The sequence below is a fragment of the Papio anubis genome, chromosome 1, assembly GCF_008728515.1.
Source record: "Papio anubis isolate 15944 chromosome 1, Panubis1.0, whole genome shotgun sequence".
NCBI classification, from domain to species: domain Eukaryota; kingdom Metazoa; phylum Chordata; class Mammalia; order Primates; family Cercopithecidae; genus Papio; species Papio anubis.
Genome location: NC_044976.1, coordinates 207,218,200 through 207,242,063, shown reverse-complemented (window position 1 = coordinate 207,242,063; position 23,864 = coordinate 207,218,200). Strand labels below are relative to the sequence as shown.

The following is a 23,864-nucleotide window of genomic DNA, read 5'->3' as shown; positions in this document are numbered from 1 at the left end:
CTCTGGGAAATAATTTTACCTGCTGTCCTGGGATATGTGAACAACAGGCTTAAGCGATGACATTACTCCTTTGAGTTCTAAGTACATTACTCAGCAATTCTAATTATTAGGCTGTGCAGCACACATGGAAAATGGACAGAAATGCTCCTTTATGTTCTGCTAAAATTGAAAACTGCTGACTCTTTAAAGAGCCGTGCAACTTTTTATTGTTTAGACTATTTTCTATTTTGCACTGTTAGAGAATAAATACGCAATTACTTAGATTGCAGAAGCAGGAGACATTTTTGTTCATATGAGATCAAAGGTTATGAACTTACCGTTAGCATATCATCACATTTCATATCTGGTGTATCACCGTCTTCACTTTTATTGTAGAATTTTCGGAAAAAATTGAATGCCACCACAGTGTACAGGTACACAACAACAGCTAACAAGCCAACAGTTAATACGAGCTGGAAAGCAATGTGACAAGGGACAGGTATTAGAAATGTAGGACATGCAATTGACACATGTGGCATCTATGTGGGTGGGGAATGCTCTAGTGAGAACACAGCTGTGTTTACTAGAAGCTAATGGGATCCATAACTTATTTCTCACCTTTCTTACCCCCTTGTGCAGACATTTATTTTCATATTCTCTTTATCAAGTTGTCAGACTATATTTTATTTATTTTATATTTTATTTTATTTTATTTTTTTCCGAGATGGAGTCTTGCTCTGTCACCAGGCTGGAGTGCAGTGGCGCGATCTTGGCTCACTGCAAACTCTGCCTCCCGAGTGGCTGGGATTACACGTGTGCACCACCATGCCTGGCTAATTTTGTATTTTTAGTAGAGATGCGGTTTCTCCATGTTTGTCAGGCTGGTCTCGAACTCCCGACCTCAGGCGATCTGCCCGCCTCGGCCTCCCAAAGTGCGGGGATTACAGGCGTGAGCCACTGTGCCTTTCTTCGTTTTATGAGGGCTATTTTCCATAATTTACATTTAATAAAACGCATTTTATTTTTATGACTGTAAATTATTTTTTAATTTTCAATCATATCCTAAATAGAAGTTGGTATTGCCCCTGAAATCTGGGGACACACAATTAGTAATAATGTATAATATCAATATTTTTTAAAACTGAGAAATCTTGCTTTGTAAACAATGACCAAAGTGAAAAACACCACAGCTAATGACCAACACTATTTTGAAGGCTATTTTTCTCAATCTGTAATTAAATGTCTGTGTTTGAAAGGTCTTTCAGCTCTATGTAATCTGTTTTTAATTCCAAATTATACTTTAATTTTTAGATAGTTATAAGTATATGATAGAATTGTAGAGTATTTTTGATAGAATATGCATATGCTAAAAATGTGGCTTTTCACCAAGTTGGTGAAAATCTATTTCTAGTTTCATCACAGAAATTCTACCACGCTAACATGCCTTATCTTTATGTGCACTTTCTCTGATTACAGCAGAACTTTATGGTCTCAACTGTGACTGCCTATGCTCATTAAGTCTTTACAAAATCATTTTACAATTATCTGGAGAAAACATGTTAGCTTAACAAAGGGTTTCATTCATTTCTATAAATGAAGTACAAGGCCACTGTGAATTTCTGCATGTTTTACCTGTTAGGACTATTAAACTCTACGTATTTCTGCAAATGAACATTTGAGGCCAGGTGGGGTGGCTCATGCCTGTAATCCCAGCACTTTGGGAGGGCGAGGCGGGCAGATCACCTGAGGTTCAAGACCAGCCTGGCCAACATGGTGAAACCCCATCTCTACTAAAAATAGAAAAATTAGCCGGGCATGGTGGCACGTGCCTATAATCCCAGTTATGTGGGCGGCTGAGGCAAGAGAATCACTTGAACCTAGGAGGCGGAGGTTGCAGTGAGCCGAGATCACACCACTGCACTCCAGCCTGGGTGACAGAGCAAGACTCTGTCTTAAAAACAAACAAAAAAAGAAAATTTGATACCTCAAAAAGAAAGAAACCCCACAAAGTTCAGAAACTGAAAGTAGTGCCAGATCTTTTATGTAGAAACACACACAGATTTGGCATCTCCAGTTCTTTACTACACATACCGGGAGCTCAAACACAACTTAAGAACTGACTGGCAGATAAATAGACTTTTTGTCACTAGACCCATGACTTGCTGTGCACATCATAGCCATAAGGAGAACCTAAAGTGACATATGTAAGAATAATGTGCTGAAATTTAGAAAACTAATGATAATGGGGACTTAACTGTGGACCCAGTTCAAAGCTTTTAGAGAGGCAATTATTTTAAAATGTGCTGGGCTACAAGACTCTGGAAAAGAAGGATTCTGTTAATCCAAATAACTAACACAGCATATGTTACCACCCAGTGGACACTTGAAAAATAGCAAATGAATTAATAAATGCATACTTCTGCAATATGCTTCAAGATAATGGAAAGTTTTAACATTACAAACGGGTTCCATTAGAACATGCATACTTCTGCCATATGCTTCATGATAATGGAAAGTTTTAACATTACAAGTAGGTTCCATTAGAACATAAGTGCATTTTCTGGACCAAGACCAGTTTTCTTCTGAGTCAGCATGACCTTGTCAAATATGAAACATTATCCTTTTTGCTCAATTTAAAAGTAAAGCGTATAAGATAAACAGTTTAAAAATATTACATTAAAATGCAGCATCTCATATTTTACAGCTAACACAATAAGTGCATCAGGATTCTGTAACCTATTTTGGTTCCACATAACAGCAAGTGGAGCAAACACTATACCAGAAACAAAATAGTAACTAAGTTCCTGAGTGCTTAATATGTGCCAGGGGCTGTGTTAAAGCATATACATTTGTTTTTATTTCATTTTCACAAAAATCTGGTAAGGTATGTACTTTTATTATTTTCAATTAATTCATCCAAGGTCAAGTCAAGGCTTGAGTATAGGCCTAGAAGACTCTCAAACTGCTAATCCCTGCAGTTTAGAAGAGGTACAGACCCTTCCTTCCAAAAAATCTTTAAAACTGTACATTGTCATTTGAGGGGTAGTTTTATTTTTCTTTATTTGTTGCTTTTTAATTTTCTGCAATGGGGAAAAAAAGATAAACTGCTTACCTGTTTGCCATTGTGAGTTACTGAGGACAAGATGGTTCTTAATGTCTTGAATCCCATAGCAATGTCGAGAAGGTGAGCAGCAAAAAAAAAGTTGTTATAGTGTCCAAGAACAGACATAGTCATATACCAGGCTAGGTAGAGGAAGGACTATCAAGACAAAATGGGGGGGAAACATGTCAGAAAATAGAATGCATCACCATTGTTATGGGTTAAGCAAAACAAGCCGGGAACAGAAAGTTAAACTCTACATGTTCTCACTCACATGTGGAATCTTAAAAAGTTAATCTCATGGAAGTAAAAAGTAGGAGAGGGGACACTAGAGATCGGGGAGAAAAAGGAGGTGTAGGAATAGGGAGAGATTTGTTAAAAGATACAAAGTTATAGCTAGATAGAAAAAATAATTTCTAGGGTTCTATACCACTGTAGGATGACGGCAGGTCACAATAATATATAGTTTCAAACAGCTAGAAGGAGGATATTAAATGTCCCCAACACAAAGAAGTGATAAATGTTAAAGAAAATGCATATACTAATTGCCCTGATCTGATTACATTATATTTATCAACATATCACTAGGTACCTCATGAATATGTACAATTATTTGTCAATTAAAAAAATTAAAAAGCAACTCCAATTTCACTCTTATAATTACTCTATTTACTTCATCTTTGTACATTATACTTTTTTTTTTTTTTTTTTTTGAGACAGTCTCTCGCTCTGCCACCCAGGCTGGAGTGCAGTGGCCCGATCTCGGCTCATTGGAAGCTCTGTCTCCTGGGTTCCTGCCATTCTCCTGCCTCAGCCTCCTGAGTAGCTAGGACTACAGGTGCCGCCACCTCGCCCGGCTAATTTTTGTATTTTTAGTAGAGATGGGGTTTCACTGTGTTAGCCAGGATAGTTTCGATCTCCTGACCTCAGGATCCGCCCACCTTGGCCCTCCCAAAGTCCTGGGATTACAGGCGTGAGTCACCGCGCCTGGCCCCCTATACATTTTTATAATTCTAGTTAGCTGTATCAGCTTGTTCTTTGTGTATTTTATTTTTACTTAATTTGTTCTGAAAAGGTCAGTGTCATTCTCTTTAAAACAGTTTTAAAGTGTTTTAAGAATTGTCATTGTTCTTATTTATCCTCCAACAGAGAAACATTTATTGACTTCCTAGTCAGCAGCAGGCTTTCTCAACCCGGCGCTATTGATATTTTGGATCAGATAATCCTTTATTATGGGTGCTGTTCTGTGCATGGTAGGATGGCAAGCAGCATCAACTAGATGCCAATCGCACCGACCCCACCTCTCCCCCGAGTCATGACAACCAAAAATGTCTCCAGACATTGCCAAACATCACTGGGAGACAAAGCTGCTCCCCAGTGGAGAAGAACCCTTGCTCTACAGCCAGCCAAAGAACCAGTCACTGTCTCTCCCTCCTTTTCTTCCCTTCTTTGCTTTTCATTTATTCGCTCACTAAATCAGTGTTTGCTGAGACCTACTAGTTACGAAATTACATGTTTTATTAACCAAGCATCTCACTTTACATGAGCCGCATTAAGTCTAGGAGAAACCCAAATACCATGTGACGTCACTGAAAGCTACAGTACACCTAATAATACAATTGGTTCTGTTGTAGAAGTCTCCTGGGTTATAATTAATGTGGATTATTCACATAGGCTGGAAATGAATATACTTTTTGGGGAGGGCCGGGACTAATGCTGAATAAAAATATGGTGGCTGTTCTTACTTATGGGACTACAGTCTCTGTTGCATAAGGGATGTTTTGCTGGTGGAGTCAGAGGCTACCCATTTGGGGAAGGGGTGGACACCTTCATTTTGACTGTAAGATATCTTAATCTTTCACAGAAAACAAAAAGAGGGGGCTGAGCTAGGAAGGGGATTTCAAGGACCATGTGGAACTGAAGCTAGAGGTCAAGTGGCAGAAAAGAAAATAGCATTTTTAAAAAGCACACTGAGATAAGACCAAGCGGAGTTTGCTTGGGAAGGAAAATTTGGTTTGAGTGGTGGGTTCCTGTTTTGCAAGATCAAGCTAGAAAAGTGTGACAGTGTTGGAGAGACTTGAGGGCAAGTTAGAGGACATTTGTGTACCCTACAGGAGCTTGAGTGCCACTGCAGTATCATGAGGAGGATAATGGTTTATGAAAAATGGCATTGTAGGAAAATTTCTCGAGCACCTACTAAGTGCTGGTCAATGTTCAATATAATTGCACACATGGTCTCTTTTTTATTTTAGCAAGATCTCTGATGAACAGGCATGTTTAGCCCCAATTTATATATGAGGAAGTGAGCTTGCTGCAGTTAAGCTATTGTCTAAAAACATTGTAAGTGGCACAGCCATTAAATTGGAAGACTACTGGACAAGCCCCAGGATGAGGTTACCAGAGCCCAGAAAAGCAGCAAAAGTAAGGATAAGAAGGGAGAATTACAGAGGACACAAACAGGACCAAGATTCAGCAAATAATCAAATGCATGCATTGGAGGGAGAAAGAAGAGGAGTCCGTATGAATCATTTAAGCTTAGGTAGTAAGAAGAAGAAAAATACTAAGAGAAAATTGTAGACTGAAGACTGGATTTGGAGGGGAGGAGCAGAGGAGAAGGAAGATGAAAATCTGCCATGGGACATTCAGATGGAGCTAATCTAATGAGCCATTAAGAAATGCAAAGACTGAGGAAAAGGAAAATTCATGGGCATAAGATGAGTAAGGAACTAAATGACAAGCTGGGCCAAAGGTGCATGTGTGGTCTACATATGTGCTTGCTGCACAGTTAAATTTGAGAGAGAAAGAATAAATGATTTTTAGTTTAGGTGTGTCGCATGAAGTAATTTGGGAGGTGACTGGCCAAACAGAAGCCATGAAACTGCAGGTGGATAAAAGCCTACTAAGGTAGCAGAAAACTGTCTGAGGAAAGACTCCGTCCTGGATCTATCTATGCTCAAGTTATCTAGAGGACAAAAAAGTTACATAGCAAGATGAATATTATGGATAAGCTGCATCTGGGCAAAAGTGGGCTCTGCAAATATTGTGGCATGGAAGATTGAGCTTCGCGGGCAGAACTTAAGATGGACTGGCCACTTGAATGGAAAATGCCCATTAGAGCCAAAGTTGAGGATGCCCTCTTGTTGTTCAGGGGAGTTGCTTCCATTTGGATGAGAAATTATTTGTAAGATAGCGTATTAATAGTTTATAGTTCTAAAAGATAATTTTGAACTCTTAGAGAATGCTCCTAAGATACCCAGAGCTCTGGGCCCATGGCTGGATGAGGGAAGGGGTAAGGATAGAGGCAGGAGAATTTGGGGGCTATCAAAGGCTTCTAAATAGGAGAATGGAACTAATGTTAACTATAAAAGTCAGTGCTAAAATTAAAGAGTGAAATCTTGAGACACCTGGCGGTTTTTAGTAATAGGTAATTTTTTTTTTCTATTTTATTTGGATATATATTAGGGCCCTATATTTAGTCTCCAAAGAATATTTGGTAAAAGGAGAATAAAAAAAAAACTCCATAATTTAATATACTTAATTTGGGGAAAACCTAAATTTAGCACAATTAATGTTCTTTGAAAATTATTTAGGAGTTTCTTTTTAACATCTATAAAACTGAAGTATGCCATTGCCCAATTAAAACCTTAATGAACATACTCACAAATCTGCATCTCAGTTTTTCTTTTGTGTAAATATATTTTCATTTTAATGTTTCGGCTATTGAAAGAAATGAAATGAGAGATGGGCTTGTTAATCATATCATTCTGTGGTTCTCTCTCCAGATCTGGTCTGTATGCAATGAATTGGTATTTGAAACATTTTCTAAATAACCATCCTTCCATCTACAGAACTCCCACAGACTTATCTAATCAGAGTGCATTTTCTTTTGTGATAATGAAGTAGGCTTACATTGTCAGTGAAAACGACTCCTAGTTTCCACATCTGATACTTCACATCAATAGAGTTCAATCTGCAATGACAAAAAAAAAAAAGTGTAGTTATGCACATTAATCAAAGACTCATAGGCTTACAAGAGCTGACGGCCTTTGCATTCAATGGCACAAGACTTGGAAACCTTCTAAGGAAACTAGTTCTATCCCAGATGCCAAGGGAGGAGCTGAGAGCCAACTCTGACACTGTATTCTAGAGTTTCATGATGTGTTTTTAGAGGATCTTGGAAACCAAAACACCATCACCTTAGTCTTATGTTATTTAAAAATAGTCCTTTCTTTTTCACCTTTTCCTTTCCTACATTCACTATTAACTTTTTTCTTTTCTTTTTTTTGAGACAGAGTTGCACTCAGTCACCCAGACTAGAATGCAATGGTGCAATCTTGGCTCACTGCAATCTCTGCCTCCTGGGTTCAAGCGATTCTCGTGCCTCAGCCTCCCGAGTAGCTGGGATTACAGGCATGCCCTACTACTCCTGGCTAATTTTTTTTTTTTTTTTTTTTTTTTTGTAGAGTTGGGGTTTCATCATGTTGGCCAGGCTGGTCTTGAACTCCTGATCTCAGGTGATCTGTCCACTTTGGCCTCCCGAAGTGCTGGGATTACAGGCATGCACCATTGTGCCCAGCTACATATAACATTTATTCCTTGAAACTGTACTAAATTGGCCAACATATGTACACATCAAACATTTCCTCACTAACTTTTATATGCACTTGCAATGGCATGCCAACAGAGTAACTTTTGATCCAAATAATAAAAGCTAGCATAAATATACACATTTATTTTACAACTATCTTATTTTATAAATGGAAGGGCTTTTAAATTGTTTTTACTTCATTTCCAGAAAATTCACTTTCTCTGTTTCCTTTTCCATCCAGGCAGCAATTTAGCTCTTCCCCTTGGTTCTCATAGCATTTTGTAGACAATTCCTTTTATTATTATTTCCTACATTGTCTTACAGTTGTGGGTGCTGGTGTATGCATGTATGTGGATATACGCCTCTCTCACTAGTCTGTGAACTCCCCAGCTCCACGCACAATAGCTCACACACTGAATGTCTAAATGCATATATGTTGAATGAATAAATCCTAAAGTAAATATTTGTGATCTTTGTAGATTACAAACACGTATATTAAAATATACGTGTTAATTTTCATTTTTCAGAACTTGCCACTGATTTATTGGCTAGAAATTATAATTTTGCCAACCTTTCCAATATTCCAGCTCTAAGTAATCGATATGAAATAATGCATTTTAACATAATGGCAATATTATTTTCTAAAGGGTTTCTCTAGACTTAATGTTTTAATCTTTATTGCTTTCTTTAATAATTTCTTTTAATTAGACTAATCTTAAATTATAAATGGTAAGATAAGTAGGTGCATATCAAAGGTGACTTTTTAGGAGATTTTTTTCACTAAGGGTTAAGGCTCAGTTAACTTAGTACAGGATTTAAAAAAATTTTTTTATCCTTAAAGAAATAAAGTTATCTATGAACTAGAATTTTATCACAGGAGCCTTTAAAAAAAGTTCCATAAATATTTACAACAGGTTTCAATATAAGAATGTTTTTTCTTAAATTAAAAAAGGAAGAGTTGGGAGAAAAAAATGGAGTAATTTGCATGAGAGCATAATTATTTTACATTAAAGCAATCTAAAACAAAATAACGGTTTATATCAGGATGTATGAATTGCCTATGGTGGTTTCTTATTTTATTTTAAAAATTATTCTTCAGAGTTATTTTCCATCTCTAGCATACTTTAGTGTGACAGTATACCATCAATATCACACAGCAGCACACCCACTCATTTCTCACCCGTAAGTGGTAGCCATGCTGTTTGGGTGAGGCTGACCCCACCCCTGGGGCAGGGCCATGGCTGAGCTAAGCCAATCAGAACACGGTCTTCCTGGTCGCGCGGGCAGGAGGATGCCAAAGCTCCAGTCAAGGGTAAACTATAACCAGCAAGCTTAGTTTTGCGATCTCCTTTCCTCCCCAATGAGGACACAAATGCAGACTTTCTGACTGCTTGCAGCTATTCCACCCCCAGAAATGGAGCTGGCCACTTATTTAAAGGTGCACATACCAAGCCTTATGTGTTTGATAAATAAATACATAAATCATCCTTGTATTTCAATGTTCACATTAAGATAGGGTTCATATATAAATCGGATAATCTTTTAAAACCTGACCTTCCTAAATGCTTTAGTTAAAGAGACATTATATGTAAATTTTTTTCCTAGTTGTACATTATTTACCAGAACTTTATTCTTCTAATTTTATTCTCCATTTGTGAAGGTGTTAAATGCTATATGAACTTCTTGGTACTTTGCTAGGGGTCAAACTTACACACATTTACTATGTATAATGGTAGAAAACTATGCCAATTTAAAACTATTTCTTCATAGCAGAAAAGCAGCCTAAACTTCCCTTCTATTTTTTCAGACTTTTTTTTCTAGAGTAACAAAGGTGACCATAGAAAATGCATAACTCAGTAAAACTACTTAATTCGGTATTGCTTATTAAGGATCTGAAAATGTCTGTGGGATGCTCAGCCTCACTCACACCCTAGTTCTTGTTTCATATGATATATATTTTTTATACTTTTCTAACATAAGGGACACAGGTCCTAAGGATTGCTCATCTGTGTTCAATTTTACATGCAGTGGCATAACCTTTAAATATACATTTGTTTTCCTAGAGTACTCAGGTAATATTTTGGACCTTAATTCACATTTACTGATCTAAGTTCTTTTCAACAATAAGTTCAAAAACAAGTTCACCTTAACTTTAAAGACCCAAGTAGCTCTAATAAGTTTTCAGATAGATAAAAACAATATGACCAATGAGATAGGCCAACCAAACTATCTTTTTAATGCTAGGTAACAGATTATCTAAGAAAATAATACTGCTTCACAGAACCATAAATATGTTTTCAAAGTAACCATCACATCCCTAATCATGTTAAGAGAAAGTATTGTTTCTTCCAGAATCATTAAGTGACTACAACAAGCAATTACATTTTTAAAAGCATGTCTTACTTTTATTCCAGAGATTCAGTTGATCAAATTTGCTAGATGTATGTATGTATATATCTCTACACTCACACTCTGTGTGTGTGTGTGTGTGTGTGTGTGTGTGTGTGTGTGTGTGTGACATTTAAACTCAGGTACATTCAACTCAACTGGTTTAAAAACATTATTCCACGAAAGCAGTATATAAAGAGTGTTTCATTTTGAAGTAAACTTTACAAGTAATAGTAGGACGAGATATTATTTCTGACATACTAAGCCTTTGCTATTCAAAAAAATACAATAATTATAATAAAGTAATATGAGTTCCTCTGAACATTGTAAATAAAAGGGCTACATAATTTTCTTATGTTTTGGAAAAGGGAACTAATATTTTTTCAAACAGGAATTACCAGAAATGAGCCATATATTGAGTTTTTGTGTGTGTTTTACTTAGATTTAAGGATCATTTAAAGACACAGAAGGCAAATTAAGTCAAAAACATGAATAGTCTTTCTTTCCTCTTGTAAATATTAAAAGGTACCTCCAAAATTAACAGAAAAAAATCCAATGATTCCAGAGTTCCAAATACCAAGGAGTGTAAAAGTAGGCTTTATATACATTCTGTTTTCCTCATCTATCTATTCTTCTGACATTAAAGGAAAGGAAATCAATGCACAAGTTTAGAAATGTATTAATGTTTTCCCTTTTCAATCTAAGTCTGTAGGATAGAGCCGAAGTAACACTTACACAGCTGATAAGGAGCTGTCTTTCTTTGGCTTCTTCTTTTCTCTGGCATCACTGAAGTCCAGAGCTGCCTTGTCCATGCCAAGTAATTCACTAATTCTGTCTCGGCCGTAGAACTCTCCATACTTATCCATTACCTTGGGGTATGAGAAAAAGCATTTTGTTGGCTTCAACCATTAAGTAATATCTATATGTGTGTATAAAACATCTAATCATTTTTATACTTACTGTATATTTGCCCTAACAATCACCTAAAATCTAGTTTATGGCTCATCTTCTATGATCACATGCTTAAGGTCTGAACAAATTCACTGCATTTTACATAATAACTATCTGAGGAATAAGATTTCTCTCTCATTCAAGAGAGGGAGACATACCAAGGAAGAAGATGAGCTGAAATAAAAGTGTAAGAAATGGAGGGAAATGGAATAAGAGTGACCTTTACTAAATTAATACTTTGTGTCAGAAATTATGCTTCATTCCGTGTGTCTGTCACAATATGTAGGTTTCATGTGATTGATATTCTGCAGATAAAGAAACTGTACCTTAGAAAACTTTGTGGAATGTGCCTATGGTTGCTAAACTCAGCAAGAGATGGGGTCCAGGAAGCAACCAGGCCATGCCTGACTCCCCAGCCAATGATCCTCTGCATAGACCTCTGCATGCTAACAGGGGGCACATCACAGGGTGGCATTCTTCCATGCTCTCGATTTCAACCCCTCAACTCTCTGACCACAAGGCCCATCTTTCCACCCCACTCCCCTGAGTATCCTGACCCCAGCAATTCTTCAGTAACACCAGGACCTGCAACCTTGTCACCATCCTCAGCCTGCCACCATGCCCGGCCATTATGTGCTATTCTGGAAATTCGTATTTGGCCGGACGTGGTGGCTCACGCCTGTAATCCCAGCACTTTGGTAGATCAAGGCGGGTGGATCACCTGAGGTCAGGAGTCGGAGCCTGGCCAACATGGCCAAACCTCGTCTTGACTAAAAATGCAAAAATTAGCCAGGCGTGGTGGCGGGCGCCTGTAATCCCAGCCACTCGGGAGACTGAGGCAGGAGAATCACTTGAACCCGGGAGGCGGAGGTTACACAGTTGCAGTGAGCCAAGGTCGCGCCACTGCACTCCAGCCTGGGCGACAGACCGAGACTCCGCCTCAAAAAAAAAAAAAAAAAAAAAATTTGAGACATTAATAGGCAGATAAATTATACCTCGATATCTTATTCTACAGCTGAATCACATCAAATTAAAATCCGAACTGTGCTTTAAGAAAAATATAGAGGATTCCAAGTAGTATTACCTTTCTTTTAACAAATTTGTCCCAGTAGTTGTTGGGAAATGACCTAAAATATAGAAAAGCATAGAAGTAAATAGTATTATTTTTAATGACAAATAATAACATATCATTTGGGATATATGGCATACTTAAAATAATATGTAAACATATATCCTGCCATCCATGTAAACTTACAATGAATTTGGTTAACATCACATAATTTCCTGCATCATAGGTATTTGAATATTATTTTAAATATTAACATGTAAATATATACAAAAGCGTATAAGCTGATACTTTAATGGAGAAGAATATGAGAATATTTATTAGGTAGTATTGCTATTTATTTGTTTTTATCATATCAATACATAGACCTGTTTATCAATTGCCTTTAAAAATTAAAGTATCTAGAAACCTGTCATTGTTATTCCTATGAAGAAAAAAAATCTCCTTCCTACCAGTTATCCTCAAAGAAACTTTGAGCTTAGCACCAAAGCACAACTCTAGCACCTTAACTAATACATAAAGAGTTTACCTAAAGGGAATGACTTGTTTAGACTTAGTATTAATGGTAGAATTGCTAAACAAAATATTTAGCATTTAGAATAAACATGTATCATGTATAAATAAATCATCTCCATTTGACAACTCAGAACCCATTAGCAAATAACTTTTAATAAGCAAAACTAATTACAATTTAAAAAAGATTTCACTCTTGAATAGTAAATATAAACTATTACAACTATTGCAGTACTAATTCTTTTTACAGTGAAAAATTATACTTTTGTGATGGATTTATATTCAGAACAGCAGCTGGTAGTTTGGATCTTGATCTCACAGGGCTAAACGATTATTGGATAGGAAAAGCTTTTGTTTTTCTGTCTTACATTTTACACCATGTCCTAACATTTAGTTAGTTTCATGCTAGGCCGCTTGATGGTACTGAAAGTTGATAACTCAGATATATTCAAGGTGTAAAATTCAATATGTTTTCCTTTAATGCTACAACTTTTTCCTTAATGAATAATTTTTGCTTCCTCTGCTTTTGGATGAGATAACCCTGCCTGCAGGTCATGCACTTTCTGTTACACACATCCCTGAACGCTGAGTAATGGATGTGAAGTTCCATCAGTGCTGTGGAAATGAACTCTAAGCCATTTTTGATTAAGGAATTCAGAACTCAGAGGGCAAAAATTGAGGACATCCATTAAGGAGGCTGACGGCGCTGAGTCTTTAGATTTTTCTTGACTGAATATATAACTATTATTCACCTCTGCTAAACTTTTGACAAATCTGCAGGAATTCCAACCAAGTATTTTCATGTCTGGAAATTTGTGAGTACAGAAATGTCTCATATAATTCTTTACTCACTGTGTGTTGATTACGAGTCTATCCCACTGGCCTTTAATATCATCTTCTGAAGGCTGTTCTGTAATATAAAGCCCATCAAATTCCAATTTCCGTGCTACTTCCTTTTCTCGCTTAAAAATAACCAATGGGACCTACACAGGAAAAATAAATATGTTAAAATTAGTTTAGATTTACTGGCATCTCTTGTGGTCACTATCTTTACAAAACAGCTTTTGGAAAGAAATATTTCCTGTGTACTTCCAGGAAGGTAAAAACTGAATGAAAATGAATCGGCTATATTCAAGCAGGAAGAAGCATCTAGAAGGTTTTGGAAAAACAGAATATAGAATAGATATTACATATATGCATGTTTTTAAACACATAGGGGCTTATAGATAATTACACTAATGAAATCATTTTTAAACGTCAAAGACGAGAAGATGATTATGCAAAATCATTTTCTTTTTACATATATCTCTCAACATGAATGAATGAAATAAAATTTAGCCATCACAGCAGTGTTCCCAAATGCATGCTAGTAAAGTGCAGTTTCATTTGAGAAACCTCTTTAATAATTTCATGCTCAGGATCACCACATACTAATTTGAGATACATTTTAATTTCAACATCAGCAAAAATCTTTGTCAGTTTGTCAAAATGTCTCTGGAACATAATGATCCTCTTTTTATATGGACAGACTTTACACAAGGCACAGACAGCAGACAGACACAGATATTCTGGAAATAGCCAAGAATATGCACTCCCATAAAACAGAATAAACGGGAGGAAAGGAGTTCCTGAAGAACACTTTACATTCTAGTCTTTTGCTGAGCCCTGGTTTTTTCAAATGTCTTCTCCAAGATTTACAACCAGAGGCAGAGGGTGGTGAAAGTGAAATAAAGGCATCACAGTGAAAAAGCGCCTTGCTAGGAAAAGATAAAGAGGTTTGCACAGGTAATGGGCAGCCTTGAGCACTGAGAGAGATTATCTTGGGTTCTATTCACCAAATTATATTGTTCCCTTGGCAGGCCTCTAGGGATAAAGCTGCATTATTTTCTGGGTGAAGTGTGACAAATCATGAGGCATTTCTGCCAAGAATAGCAATAGATACTTCCCTAATAACAAAGCAATAAAATGACTCCTAGGATCGATACAATGTATTTCTGTAAGTCTTAATATACTGGAGTATCACTGCATTACCATGAGACATAGTGGGTGGGTGAGCTCTTACTTCTGTAGGGCCGTTATAGGCGAAATTCTCTATGTGAATAATTATCAGTACATGAAAGAAAGCTACTTTAAGACAGCTGATGGCCATAGCCCCTTCCCAGGGCAGACTAGTCAATGTAGACATAAAATGGCCAGGCTCCAATGCCTCAGGCCAGGACAGCCCTGAAGGGGCATCCCAGCTTTGGAGACTGCACCTGCTATGTCTACAGTAGCCCAGCTTTCCCCTCTGTCCCATCCTGCTTCCTCCATTTGCCCCAAGCACGTTGATTCATGGAGCATTCCGTCAGAAACTTTGTACACAACATTTCCAGTTCAGAATCTGCTTCTCCAGAGGTCCAGCCTGCAACACACACACACACACACACACACAGGTACCTTGGTGCCTTACTATCTTACTTTCAAGCAGTAGTATCCAATGATGCAGAAGAAAGAAATGACCGTGTGGAGAATAGCTAAGATACGCAACGTGGGCTCCATGTAGCCACTGCTCTCCTCCAGTACATAGTGAACTGCGATGATTCTATGGGAGCCGCTGTCCAGGCTGGTCACTTTGGCATTTTCACTTGAACTTCTAGTGGGGAGCTCCTTTCCTTCAACCACAGAAGAAGTGGAGACCTGATTCAAAGCATTTAAAGTAGAGTCAATTTGCTGCATCTAGGATATCATTGCAAGCAAAAGAAAAGAAATACAGCCTTTTTAGCAAATAGTTGAATGTGAAGTTACTGCATAATGAAAGGACTAATAGCAAAGGCTAAAAACGATAGCTTTTCAAAAACCAAAGGCAAGTAGTGAACATACTTTTAAAATTCATTCTTATTCAACCAAAAGTTCTGAGGATTCCAGTGCATGCAAGAAAAAAATGAGATGGCTAAGCTCTCTTCTTAATTATAAAAGAATGTAATATAATACAGGTATGCCACACCCAGACATAATCACAAGTAAGATATTCAGCTAAATTAGGCTGGGAATAGTGTGGGTAAGCCCTCTGCTAAATCAAATGCCCTTCAGTTGAGGCATTTCTTACTTCTCAGGAACAAATCTTGCCTTCCTAGATAACAGTGATATCAGTGGCTAGGCGTCAGTATTTCATGATAGGTTTAGACGTGTTCACTAGCAGTAGTAGATATGTTCATCGTGAAATCTTTACATTCATTTCTATTTGTAGTTTTATACCAGTTATTAAAACAAAGATGTACGTACCTTATAAAAGAGCAAGATGAAATTGATAGCAAATGCGACAAATAAGGCTAACATTCTCATGTTGTAAAAGTTGCGAGCAAAATAGTTCTGAGGGTGAAAAACATTATGAGAAGGTCACTGAATCAAGAGACTTGAAATCTGCAATTTAAATAAAGCATTCATTCATTTACCCCAAACAGTTGATTGCAAGGCTACTGTTTCAAGCACTATTCTTGGTGCTGCAGACCTAACAGTGAGGGAGAACATTTCTGCCACCATGGAGGAGATAAAGAATAAAAAAGCATTCTCACAAATGAAAAACATAATTTCAGAGAACGTTAAATACTAAGAAGAAAACTACATCAGGTTAGGAGCTTAGGGAATAGGGGTGCTATTTTAGATGGTGCTGGTCTGGGAAGATTTATCTCAGGAGGTGAGCTTTGAACAAGAGAGGCCTGAATACAGGAAGGGAGCAGGTTATGCAAACATTTGGTGAAAGAGTGTGTCAAAGACAGGAGCAACAAGGGCAGAGGCCCTGAGTTAGGAGTGATGTCGGTGTGTTTGAGAAATAGAAGGAAACACAGTGAGAAGAAGGGAGACTGGTGTGTGGGGGTGGCAGGGGGCTATGATCAAGCAGGTGAGCAGGGGGCAGGGTTTTGTGGGCTTCTGATAAAGGTTGTCTTGTCTTTGCCAGTGTGGTGGTTCAGTTTACAACCTCTGAGGCCTCACTGCCTGGATATGAAGGCTGCCTGCCTCCATTTCCTAGTGTGGGATATGGACAAATGACTTAATCTTTTCTGTAGCATCACTCTGCTCATCTGTATGCGAAGTGGGATAACAATAGACCTAACTCTTAAGTGCGCTTTGCGGATGAAATGTTAATATAGGGAACGTTTGTTATTAATATTATTATATCATTATAATAAATGTAATATTCTAGTATAATTATTGTTTTAGTCTAGGTGGGATGGGAAGCTATTAGAGGATTTGAGGGGGGCTTGGTGCAGTTGGATCATGATTTGGAAGGACCACTCCAGCTACTATGTGGAAAACTGATAGTAGTAGAACAAGAGTGAAAGCAAGAGGACCAGTCAGAAAGTAAGTTATACCAGACGTCAGGCAGAGGTGAGGTTCATGGTGGTGGGCTGGACTTAATGGTACCTGTGGAGATGGCAAGAACTGGGCAGACTCGATGTATTTGGAACAACTGAGAAGAATTATTGTTGGGTTGTATTTAAGGTGACAAAGAGGGTTCAAAGATGATAACTTCTGAATTTGGCAGCCTGAGCAACTAAGTGAACCGCTGGTACAATTTATTGGGCTGGGAAAAAATAAAGCCTCGAGAAGTGGGTTTAAAGTAATAGATTATGGTGGACATTAAGTATTTGTTTTAATATTGAGTGGGAGATGTCAATATAATATAAGTGGATATGTCAGGGGATTTACCATAGTAAAGCTACATCCAAATGTAACACCTCAGAATGATATCCCCCTCTGTGTACACACCCCATCTCTGTTCGTGTCATTTCCCCACACAGGACCCCATCTTTACTGCCAGAGATTACTGGAACAAGGCTGTCCACCACGCCCAGACTGGGTCAGTTTCACTGGTTCTCCTTGGAAGGTGGATCTGGGTCACAGAGGCTGAGTTAGCTAGCCTGAGCTCTCACTTAGGGGAAAAGGGGCCTTTGGTAGACGGATGTGGCCATGATTGGTCACGTGCATGCAAATCGGTGAGCCGAGAAAGATAGCAAAGAGATGCAGGAAAAGGGAGGAGCTGTGCAGAGACAACAGAACATGTGAACCCTGGCACAGTGAGAGCTGGAAGCAAAATCTCAACTACTTGGTTTACACAACTGTAGTTAAACACATTCTTCAGGAACCCACTGGGGTAGTGCGGAGCCCATTCAACCTTTAAACTATTTGTAATAGAACTATACCTGCAGCCATGGAAGCCACTATGGCATACCAAATTAATAATTATTCAGAGTTATCTAGGAAACATTTATGTTCCATGTATTCTGTATTACGTAATATAGGGAAAAATACAAGATGGTTTAGGAAAATGTAGTTACAACTAAATTAATTTGCCTAAAATACATAATACATAAACATATTTAAAGATAAGCATTTAGAATATATAATTACTGAGGACAGTCCTCTTTCCTTATAAGAGAAATTCTACAGTCCATTGAGTTTCTGGGTTGTCAATTGTTGATTTCTCAAGGGCTATAAAATACTAAATATGATTCTGCTGTTCAAATGGCTTTATTATGAGGGTTGTTGTTCTTAATTTCTAGGTCTAACATCACTGGTCAGTACCTCTTGTAGGTGGATTCTACATGCTTATCTCCTATCCTTTTCCTCCTTTATGAAAATTATAAAAATTTATAAAAATTATACATATATACACATAATTATAAAAATTATACATATATCGATACATATGTATAATTTTTGCAAAGGAGGAAAAGGATAGGAGATACCCATGTATGTGTATATATATGACATTACACACGCATGCTTATAAAAGGCCTTTCAAATAATATTTTTAAGAATTTCAAGATCAATATGAATAGACAGAGCTATACCTTTTTTCGTTGTTTTCCAGATATGAATGTGTGCTTTACTAATTAGGGGAACACCTCTGCAAAATGTACAGGACACTACATAAAGAACTGTAATCCCTCTCTCTAAAGAATACTTTTGAATAGACTTTCTTATTATCAATGGAAAGTGGCTCAATTAGCTAATATTTTTATACCTGGATTTTTAAGTAAAAGGGCGATGTTATAGAAATACTGACTAATCGAGTTCTGGAACATTAATTTGAATTACTTGTGCCCTAGAAGGCACATCTTGCTTTAAAATCTGTTGCAGGTCCTCAGAATATTTTTATTCTAGCGTCTTTGTGGGCAGACACTGGGAGTGCTGTCCTGGCAGGAACCAAATGAAAGGGTTTCAGGGAGTGTGAACATGAGTAGAGGTCATGGGTTTGACAGTGGGGAGCGGTGGGCCAGATACATTCACTATAAAAGATAAACACACTACAATGGGCAAATCAAACATGTGCTGGGCTAACCTGGTTCCCTAATTGTCACTCAGGGAGAGGTCAGCAAATATTTACTGAGCCTAAATTATTATGGTATTGTACTATATCAGTAACAATATTCATTCTAAAACATCTTACTAGAAGTTTCTGTTGGTATGCTATGATTTTCTTCCAGAACGCTGACTCGGGCACTTCCGGTTCTCCGTATCTGTGTGTGTGAAGCTGCCTCAACTTTTGTTTGCCCTTGTCTTCCTTGGCTTTCTCTTCTTTTTCTCCATCTTCTCCCCTGTGAAAACAGATGAACAAAATATAAGCTCCACAGAAACTAAAGAACTAAACGGGTGTTGTGGAAAATTACCCAAGTGAACAAATATTTTAGACCATTGTATCACTTCTGAAAACTAATTTCTTTTCTGGTGAACAATAATATTCTGAATTTTAGAATCAGGGGTAAGAGTTCCTCTTGATCACAGATTCTATGAAGCTGAAATATAGAGGACATTTTATAGGCTTGACTTTATACATAGCAGATTCCTTCCAATTCTGCAATAAAACATTAAAAAAAAATGAAGACCGACTTTGCTGTGACTGTCCAACATATCCTATTTTTAAATTATAATTTCAAATTTTTTTTTTGAGAAGGAGTCTTGCTCTGTCACCCTGGCTGGAATGCAGGGGCACCATCTCAGCTCACTGCAACCTCTACCTCCTGGGTTCAAGTCATTCTCCTGCTTCAGCCTTTCCAAGTAGCTGGGATTATAGGGATGTGCCACCATGCCCGGCTAACTTTTTTATATTTTTAGTAGAAGACCGGGTTTCACCGTGTTCGCCAGGCTGGTCACCATGAACTCCTGATCTCACGATCCATCCGTCTCGGCCTCCCGAAGTGCTGGGATTACAGGTGTGAGCCACCGCACCCAGCCTGGATTACACGCGTGAGCCACTGCACCCAGCCTGGATTACACGCGTGAGCCACCACACCCAGCCTGGATTACACGCGTGAGCCACTGCACCCAGCCTGTAATTTTAATGCACAATTTTTAACATTTGCCATTAAGATTTAAAATCAGAGGCCTACACACTTAATTGTTCACATGTATAATTAATTTCATTAAATAAAATATATTAATTAAGTGAATTATAGTAATGTTATATTAATTCCAGACAATAATGGAATTAGAAGAATTGACATTTGATATCCTTTGGGTACAAAATATCAGTCCTTCATTAAATTAAAGTGAAGTCATATGTATTAATACATAAACCAGAAATATTAATATATAAGCTATACTTAACTCATATGAGGTGGATATTAAAGAATTGCCATTGAAATGCCTGTCTTGCTGTTATTTGTTATATGTCTACTTTTTATGTGACCATTTTTACAACAGACCCAATAGTGTAAGGTCTATGACAATGCATAGTGCTGACTACAAAGAACATACGATGAAAACAGACCAAAGAAAATGACAGAACAGAGGAGAAAATTTTAACGCTATGGGAGAATAGTGGCACTACAGGCACCTAAAAGCTTCCTTTCTTCCCCCAACTTTTCAAATGTGCGTATAAAATTCTATAAACGTGGAGAAAGATGCAGGCTTCGATTATTCACAGAAACCTGGTGTTATGAGGGAGTTATGCATTTCCATCGCCTCACATCCAGCTCTTTTTTATTGCTGCATTGATACCAGGAGTGTTGGTGAAAATGAAGGTTCCCAGGCCCCACACCAGACCTGCTGAGGCAGGATCTATGCCCTGGGGCCCAGGAATGTTTCTTTTAACCAACTCTCCTGGGGATTTTTATGCATGTGGCCCTGGGTCTATAGTTTGGGGCCCAAGAATGTTAGTTTTTTTTTTTTTTTTTTTTTTAATACTTTATGTTGGAATGTTAGTTTTAACCAACTCTCCTGGTGAGTTTTATGCATGTGGCCCTGGGTCTGTGGTTTAAGGAGCATCACTCCGCAGGATTCTGTGAAGGTGCATTTGGAATGTTTGTTTCCTCCTTCCTTGAAAAGGACAGAAATACATGAGTGATTTTTAAAGACAGAATTGTGGCCCTGAGTGCTCTTACAAACAGCATTCCATGGACTCACTGGAGTCTTTCCTGCTGACAGGGAGTCACACAAACGGAGAGCCACATGGAATGAAAGGAAAAGACTAGAATGGCAGCCCTGGGAGCATCTACAGTGATCACTGCCTGTGGCCTGAGGTCCTCGCCATCAAAGCCTCTCCACGGAGATGGCAGAATTAGTTCTGTGGCTCCTTGGCAATATGAGATTCTCCCTTGCGGCTCCCAAAGACAGAGTACAAGAAAAAGAGATGTAATGACAAACTGAAATGAAGGAACAGTATATGCAAACTATACATACTCGGCTTTTTCAGGTTCAGATTTGGTTTCTTCTTTTTCTTCCTTTTCTTCTTCTTTTGCCTTCTGTTCCTTGAATGAGTCAATGGGGGGAAAAAAAAACCAGGATTACCCATCACCTTTGAATGAATTTAGGGAGCCATGTGACCATGTGTCAAACCATAACCTATAGAAGATACCCTCTTGCTTCCACCACGATAAAAGTGCCACGTGTTTTTCATTTTACGGGGCCAAACATCTCCCACTTCTTCTGCACACTGACCTACTGCACCAGCAGTAGGGACAAACTTTCTGGGACTCCTGTTTACTCTCTTTTCTCATTTCTGAAATACCCTTCTTTATCTTAAGCACCTACTAAAACCTTACTCATCCTTTGAGGCCAATTTAAGTCCTACCTCTTCATTCCTATCTAACTACTTTAAACTATACTGGCATTGCCATTCTCTCAAGATAAGCAACCCCTACTGCCCTGCCTATACTATTTAACAGTTAATCATTTTCTAGTTTCTTCATGTGTGTTAGTTTTATCTCTGGAATAAACTTTTTAAGGTAATTTGAAGGCAGTGACCCCATCTTACCTTTGAATTCCCTACATACCCAGTGGTGTCAGACACTTGGTAAATATGCCATATTTATGGATGGACTGTGGCTCTATGGACTAATGACTACAAAGAACATAATTGAAAACAGGCCAAAGAGAATCACAGAACAGAGGAGAAAATTTCAATTCTCTGTGAGGATAATGCCACTACAGGCATCGAAAAGTTTTCTTTCTTTTCCCAATTTTTCAAATATGCATATAAAAGTATATGCATACTTGAATATACTTTTCAAGTATATTCAAGAGATGTAGGAGAAAGATGTAGGCTCCAGTTAGGGTGGGTACTGAAGCTTACACCTTAATAATTTAAGATAATATAATAATTCATAAGGACTCAACACTAACTTTGTCTACCAAAAAGCATTTCTCTTTGGAAATTCAAGTCACGTAGGTAACACCGTTCAGGCAGTAGCATGGAACCTGGTCTAATGATCATCTATTATACCCCCCTGAAGTCCAGAGAGAATGCTGCTGTGACTTAGAGATAAATTACCTGAAATTTTTCTTGCACCTCAGGCATGGGGACTGGGTTGCTCATGAGGTCACTGAGCCCAGCATTTGGATTATGAGGGATTAGTTTGTACTGTCCTCCTTCTCTCTTCAGATCCAGGCCGAAGATGTCCGAAAGAAGGTCACTCTCTTCTGTGAGCTCCTTTAAGTCGGTCAGATCCTCAGAGGGCAGGGCGGCTTCCAGGGTTTTTCTCTCTCCCTCCTCCCCATCTCCCCTAACCTCATCCTGAGTGGGGTCTGGCATGTTGGCTAAGAGTTCTGCAACTTTGATCTTTTTAGCACCTTCGACGAGGCTTCCCCCAAGCAGCAGGCTGCAAATGATGCGGAAAAAGCCTCTGAAAACGCTGGCCACGAAGTGCAAGAGGGTCATAAAAATACTCCAGTAGGATGAAAAGAAGGCCGTGACCATGTCCTTCACGGTCATCTTTTTGACTTTTTTCATCTGCTTCTTCAGGCTCTTCAGACTGAGCATTCTCATAAGGGTCAAGATATTGTACCTGAGCGCAAACAGGGCCGACTTGACCGTCAGAATGGAGAAGAAAGCCATTCTCGGCCCTTGCTCTTCCGGCCTCTCCTTCTCACTGTCTTCCTTATTCGCTGACCTCTCGTTCAAATCCGACTCTGAGATCTGAGCCGCCAGCTGCATTTCGAAGATGGTGTCCTCGCAGAAGTTCACAAAGAGTTCCATCTTCTCTTTTTCTCCTCCTTCATTGACCACATCAAATATGAACTGTCGTTTGGACTCCTTGACCTGGGGCTTCTCCCACTGGGTTCGGCTAGACTCACTGATTTCAAAATAGACTCTCTCGATGCGTTTGGCGCTTCCCATGATTTCGATGCGGCCCAGAAAGGGCTGGAAATAATTCAGGACACTCTCGGCTAATTCTAGGAAAGTCTGAAGTCGGGTATCGTTGGGCATGTGCTCAGAGAGGTTTGTCAGAAGGACGGCGACATTGAAGCCGATGTCCTTTGCAGGTTCGTGGAAGCGTTTGACGAACTCCTCATAGTCAAGGGTTTCATTCTCATCCGTCTCCGCACAAGACAAAAGAAATTCTGTTTCTGACTGCGTGTAGTGCTTATGACTCTCCATCGCTTTGTGGAAGTCCCTCTTGGAAATGACTCCCTTGCCATCGGGGTCATATTCTTTAAAAGTATCAGACGACGTCAAATCTTTCAGTTTTAAGAACATGTCAAAAAATTTGAGAATCATCTCCACATTGTTGGAAGATTCCACAAGCATATCCACCATCTGTTTGCCAATCGTTCCGTTAACAACATTACCTGGTGGTAAAGCAATTGCATTTGTTTACAAGAAACTGTAACAAAATCAATGATCATAGAGAAAATAACAATATAGATCTTTAATAACATCTGAATCAAGGATATGTCCTGGTTTATCGCTCACTCTATAAAAAGATAATTATTTATAAACTATAGTTTGAAAAGTGATTACACAAACATGCATAACGCTATTTACAAAGTAATTAGACTGACACACATAAAATGTTTCA

General features: G+C 38.3%; 1 protein-coding gene across 13 annotated transcripts in view; it reads right to left on the bottom strand.

The window, feature by feature from the left end:
* RYR2 (ryanodine receptor 2) overlaps positions 1-23,864 on the bottom strand; it is a 785,691-nt gene that overhangs the window by 24,457 nt on the left and 737,370 nt on the right. For all 13 annotated transcript variants that reach the window (XM_021934115.2, XM_021934128.2, XM_021934136.2 and 10 more), the window contains 11 exons: positions 22,337-23,634; positions 21,247-21,314; positions 19,016-19,163; positions 15,847-15,933; positions 15,043-15,261; positions 13,438-13,568; positions 12,091-12,133; positions 10,791-10,924; positions 6,989-7,049; positions 3,092-3,238; positions 318-452 (listed from right to left, as the gene is read on the bottom strand). In XM_021934115.2, coding sequence (XP_021789807.1) covers positions 318-452; positions 3,092-3,238; positions 6,989-7,049; positions 10,791-10,924; positions 12,091-12,133; positions 13,438-13,568; positions 15,043-15,261; positions 15,847-15,933; positions 19,016-19,163; positions 21,247-21,314; positions 22,337-23,634 — 2,471 coding nt within the window. The remainder of the gene's footprint in view (positions 1-317; positions 453-3,091; positions 3,239-6,988; positions 7,050-10,790; positions 10,925-12,090; positions 12,134-13,437; positions 13,569-15,042; positions 15,262-15,846; positions 15,934-19,015; positions 19,164-21,246; positions 21,315-22,336; positions 23,635-23,864) is intronic.